The 5,157-nt window shown below is 37.2% G+C and overlaps 1 protein-coding gene across 1 annotated transcript; it reads right to left on the bottom strand.

The window, feature by feature from the left end:
* Positions 1-612: 612 nt before the first annotated feature.
* LOC107844849 lies at positions 613-2,938 on the bottom strand. The gene has a single exon (XM_047397869.1). The coding sequence runs from the start codon at positions 2,936-2,938 to the stop codon at positions 830-832; it is 2,109 nt and encodes a 702-aa protein (XP_047253825.1). The 3' UTR covers positions 613-829.
* Positions 2,939-5,157: the final 2,219 nt, after the last annotated feature.

Here is a 5,157-nt window from a genome sequence, read left to right as displayed (position 1 = left end):
AGTAACTAAATTCTTTCAACCAATATGTGAAAGTGAAAAGAAAAAGCATAAAGAAAAGTTCAAATGCAAAAATTGAACTATGCTTACTCGTGCCAATTATTGGGTAATACCTACTACTACTACTAAAGGAGTGACAACTCCATGTAAAGATGGCATGCACAAGTATCCCACATTCATTTTGGGAAGAAAGGGGAAGGGAGTGGGAACTTGAATTGATTTGCCTAAATTATTTCCTTTTTATAAAATGCAGATCGGCGCAAAAATTATCCCGCATAAATTCGATCGAGGAAAGATTGTTTTCCAAGAAAGTGTGATGTAGACAACATATCCTGATGCAACGTCTTCCAATGAAGTGTGATGTAGACAACGTATTCTGATGCAAGAATTAGTGTCTGGTTCCATATTTTGGCCCCATCCCAAGGAAGTATGATGTAGATAATGTATTCTGATACAATCATTAATGGCTAATTCCATGTTTTGGCCCCAAACAAGGAAGTGTGATGTAGACAATGTATTTTGATACACGCATTAGTGGCTGATTTCACGTTTTGGCCCCACCCCAACGAAGTGTGATGTAGACCATGTATCTTGATGCATACATTACCCGAAGGAAGTGACATGTAGACACTCTACGTTGATACAAGGCATTCGTAGTAGCTTCCCATGTCGAACTCGTAACCTATAGGTTATAGGTCACACGGAGCTAAATTTAACAGCTACTTCAAGACTCTCCTTCAAACATTCTCCATTCTATAATAGGAATTATACCTGACTCACAAATATTCTCAAAAAAAAAGTCATTATGCAAGAAATGGACTTGGTGAAAAAGCTAATCTTGATAATGTAGCAGAGTAGATGCATTAATTGGTGAAAGAGTTGGAAGTGTACCCTGTTGTTGCTCTTCTTCTTGTTGTATTATTGGAGCAGTACAAAGTCCCAATAAGTCATCATTTGCAAATCCAATATTATTGATGTAAGAACTGGACTGAAGGGGTTCCCTCTGATAATTGAACATTTGGTTTTGGCCTAAAACTGTGGGGAAATTTTGTGGTAGAAAGCCTTGATGATGATCACCAGAAAAACTGATGGACTTATTTTGACGAGATGATTGAAAATTGAAAAAGTTGCTTAATATGGCTGATTGGTTTTTGGTTTCTGAGTGAAAATGGCCTTGTGGGTAAGTCTGCATTTCACAAAAAGATTGAATCTTGGGATCAATAGGTGGTTGGTTTTTGGTTTCTGAGTGCAAATGGCCTTGTTGGTAAGTCTTTAATTCGCAAAAAGATTGAATCTTGGCATCACTTGGTGATTGTTTTTCGGTTTCTGAGTGGAAATGGCCTTGTTGGTAAGTCTGCAATTCAGAAAAAGATTGAATCTTGGCATCATTTGGTGATTGTTTTTCAGTTTCTGAGTGAAAATGACCTTGTTGGTAAGTCTGCAATTCACGAAAAGATTGAATCTTGGCATCATTTACTGATTGTTCTTTGGTTTCTGAGTGGAAATGGCCTTGTTGGTAAGTCTGCAATCCACGAAAAGATTGCATCTTGGCATCACCTGGTGATTGTTTTTCGGTTTCTGAGTGAAAATGGCCTTGTTGGTAAGTCCGCAATTCACCAAAAGATTGAACCTTGGCATCATTTGTTGATTCGCTTTTGGTTTCTGAGTGAAAATGGTCTTGTTGGTGAGTCCGAAATTCACAAAAAGATCGAATCTTCGCATCATTTGCTGATTGTTCTTTGGTTTCTGAGTGGAAATGGCCTTGTTGGTAAGTCTGCATTTCATAAAAAGATTGAATCTTGGCATCGCTAGGTGACTGTTTTTTGGTTTCTGAGTGAAAATGACCTTGTTGGTAAGTCTGCAATTCACGAAAATGTTGAAATTTGGCATCACTTGGTGATTGTTTTTCGGTTTCTGAGTAAAAATGGCCTTGTTGGTAAGTCTGCAATTCACAAAAATATTGAATCTTGGCATCATTTGGTGATTGTTTTTCGGTTTCTGAGTGGAAATGGCCTTGTTGGTGATTCTGAAATTCACAAAAAGATCGAAGCTTTGCATCATTTGCTGATAGTTCTTTGGTTTCTGAGTGGAAATGGCCTTTTGAGTGAGTCTGCAATTCACAAAAAGATTGAATCTTGGAATCCTCTTCTGATGAAAACAAGTTCAAATTCCCAATTTGGTTGTCATTCAAAGATTGAATCTTGACATCTGCTGGACAAACTTTTGAACTTTGTTCTTTATAGCTTCCCTTTGGAAATTGATCAGCTGAGTACTGCATTGCAGAATTAAGTTTCGAAGAATGGCGGGCCAACTGTTCTAACTCCGTTTTCTTATCAGCAGACCAACTCTGTTCAAGAGCAAATTGGCCATCTTTGCTTTTCACATTTCTCCAATTTAGTGCTTTATTTGACGAGTCAATCTTTCTAGAAAGCACTTGAAAGGGAGTTTTTTCAAGCTCGTTGATAGCTCTTTGAGATTCTTGAATCAGCCAATCGATGGCCTTACTAGGACGGTCATAGCCAAGACGATCTTGCACGTTGTAGAACTGAATTGCCGTGTTAGGCGAGAGCCTAACACGCCTGTCCTTCGGACCGCTGGCTGTTGAAACTTTGCTGTGCCGGTCCTTTCTCCCTGTGGCTCGGACAATGCGGCTTCCATGGACTTCCATAACATCTTGCTTAGCCCTCTTTGGCTTCCTTTTTAGTAATACTTTCTTGACTTCTTCGTGACTTGGACATTGTGTGTTGCTTTGGTGCTTTTGGACTAAGGTTGCACTAGAGGAAGTGAAATAATTAGGCAGTTGTTGCAAATGTTGGTTTTGATAATCACTTTGGAGGATTTCTTGAGCATTTTCTTGAAAAGATTCATCTTTCTTTTCTTCTTCTTCTTGTGATGATGATTTATGTTCTTTCTCATTTGATACTTGAAGCTGACGATTCATTGGAGGACCAGATTTGAAGTAACTTTTTCAAGTGTAGTTGGCACTTGGTAATTGCTTTTGATAGAATTTGTTGCGACTTTTGAGCCCTTTAAGTAAAAGCTTGTACTTGAGTAATCAATGCACTATATAAGTAAAATAAACCATGAAGAAGTGTGTCCAGTGACGGATGGAGTTAATTAAAAGACAACAAATTCGTCTACATCCAATATTTTTTACGCAAATTATAATTTTATGTGTAAAAACTTTATAAAAATTGCAATAAATAGTGGGTAGGATCCTCATATTTAAAAATATAGTATTAGATTCAATGCTAAAAATCTCAACGATTAATCCCAAAGAGCAAAAATCCTTAATAATCCATATTGCATGTGTCCCTGGCAAGCAAGAAGTACTAAAGTAGACAACTCAATTCACTTTTTTGGATTCACATTTTATCTTTTTTGTGACATATATTATGATCAGTTGTATTCAATATTACTCCACTCTGCACAAATAGTTATTTCTGTTTTCCTGTCACTTCATAACTTCTTTGTCATAATCAATAATAGTCACTATAAAAAAAATAGATTAATTACGACAGTTTTGAACCATCAAAATACGTTTTTATGGTGGTGTGTACAAAAAAACAGAGTAATTATGAAAGTTTTGAAACGTCAGAATACGCTTTTATGGTGATGTGTACAAAAAAAAAGCAGAATAACTACGATAATTTTGAACCGTCAAAATATGCTTTTATTGCGGTATGAGACAATGCCCCAATCTAATTCAAGCTTCAATACGATGCCCAGTTTTAATTAAAGTATGAGATTAAAATTCATTTTGTTAACAATTAACGAAATGAAAGTCAATTTGTGACACTATTTAGTCTAAAATTCGTTTATTAGGTTAATTAACTGAATTACTGAGACTAAACTGAATTACAGAGACTAAGGTCACAAGCAACGTATTATCCAAGTATAACATATCACATATTATCAGGTGTACACAATGATGGGGTCTATATCAGTCCTAGACCCAAAAACATTAAGGTCTATATCAGGCCTGTCGGTCCGATCCCTACGCTACCACCACAGATCCCATTGAAATCATCAACATGGGTCGCACCGCGGAACTTTCTGAGCCGGATCAACAAAGTTTGGGTCACAACTTTAACAATCTCCACCTTGACACGAATTCTAATTCAGAGCTCAAATCTATGTCAAGACAAACTCCCCATCTCTTCCACAAAAGCCCCTAAGGGCACATCTTAACAGCTAACACTAACCAAGTCCAAGCAATGCTCAAACTTGACACTTGGTAGTGTCTTGGTCATCATATCAGCAGGATTATCATGAGTACTAATCTTGCTCACCATAATATCACCACGAGCAATAATTTCACGCACAAAATGATATCGAACATTGATATGCTTTGTCCTCTCGTGAAACATCTGATCTTTCGTATGGAAGATAGCACTCTGACTATCGCAAAAAATCGTAGTAATCTGTAAGTCTTTGCTAAGTTTACCGAACAGACCCTTCAACCAAATAGCTTTCTATAATAGCCATATACTCTGTAAGCCATATACTCTGCCTCAGTAGTTAACAAATAAACCGAAGTCTGTAAGCCATATACTCTGAAAGCCTCTGTAATAGCCATATACTCTGCCTCAGTAGTTGACAAATCAACCGTATTCTGTAAGGTAGCTTTCCAACTAATAGCATAAACACCAATGGTGAAAACGTATCCTGTAAGGGACCTCCTTTTATCACGATCTCCTGCAAAAACAGAATCAACATACCCAATTACTCCATCTCTATTTCTCCCAAACTGCAAACAAACATCAGCAAATCCATGCAAGTATCTGAAAATCCACTGAACTACTTTCCAATGTTCTTTGCCAGGATTTTCTATGTATCTACTAACTGCACTACTGACATAAGATAAATCTGGTTAGGAACACACCATCGCATACATAAGTGACCCGACAGCGCTAGAGTATAGAACTCGAGACATATAGTCACGCTCATCATCTATCTTTGGAGATAAAGTGGCCGAGAGTTTGAAGTGAGCTGCCAATGGAGTACTTATAGGTTTGGCATTTTGCATATTGAACCTGTGAAACACTTTCTCAATATACCTTTTCTGACTCAAGTATAACTTACAATTATTTTTATCCCTCAGAATCTCCATGCCAAGAATCTTCTTTGTTGCTTCTAGATCCTTCATATCAAACTCCT

Source organism: Capsicum annuum, chromosome 10 (assembly GCF_002878395.1).
Source record: "Capsicum annuum cultivar UCD-10X-F1 chromosome 10, UCD10Xv1.1, whole genome shotgun sequence".
Taxonomy (NCBI): Eukaryota; Viridiplantae; Streptophyta; class Magnoliopsida; order Solanales; family Solanaceae; genus Capsicum; species Capsicum annuum.
Note: the sequence above shows the minus strand (reverse complement) of the source record. Positions and strands in the feature narration are given on the sequence as shown.

Coding starts and splice junctions, on each gene's coding strand:
- LOC107844849 (XM_047397869.1), bottom strand. CDS start 2,938: ATGAATCGTCAGCTTCAAGTATCAAATGAGAAAGAACATAAATCATCA.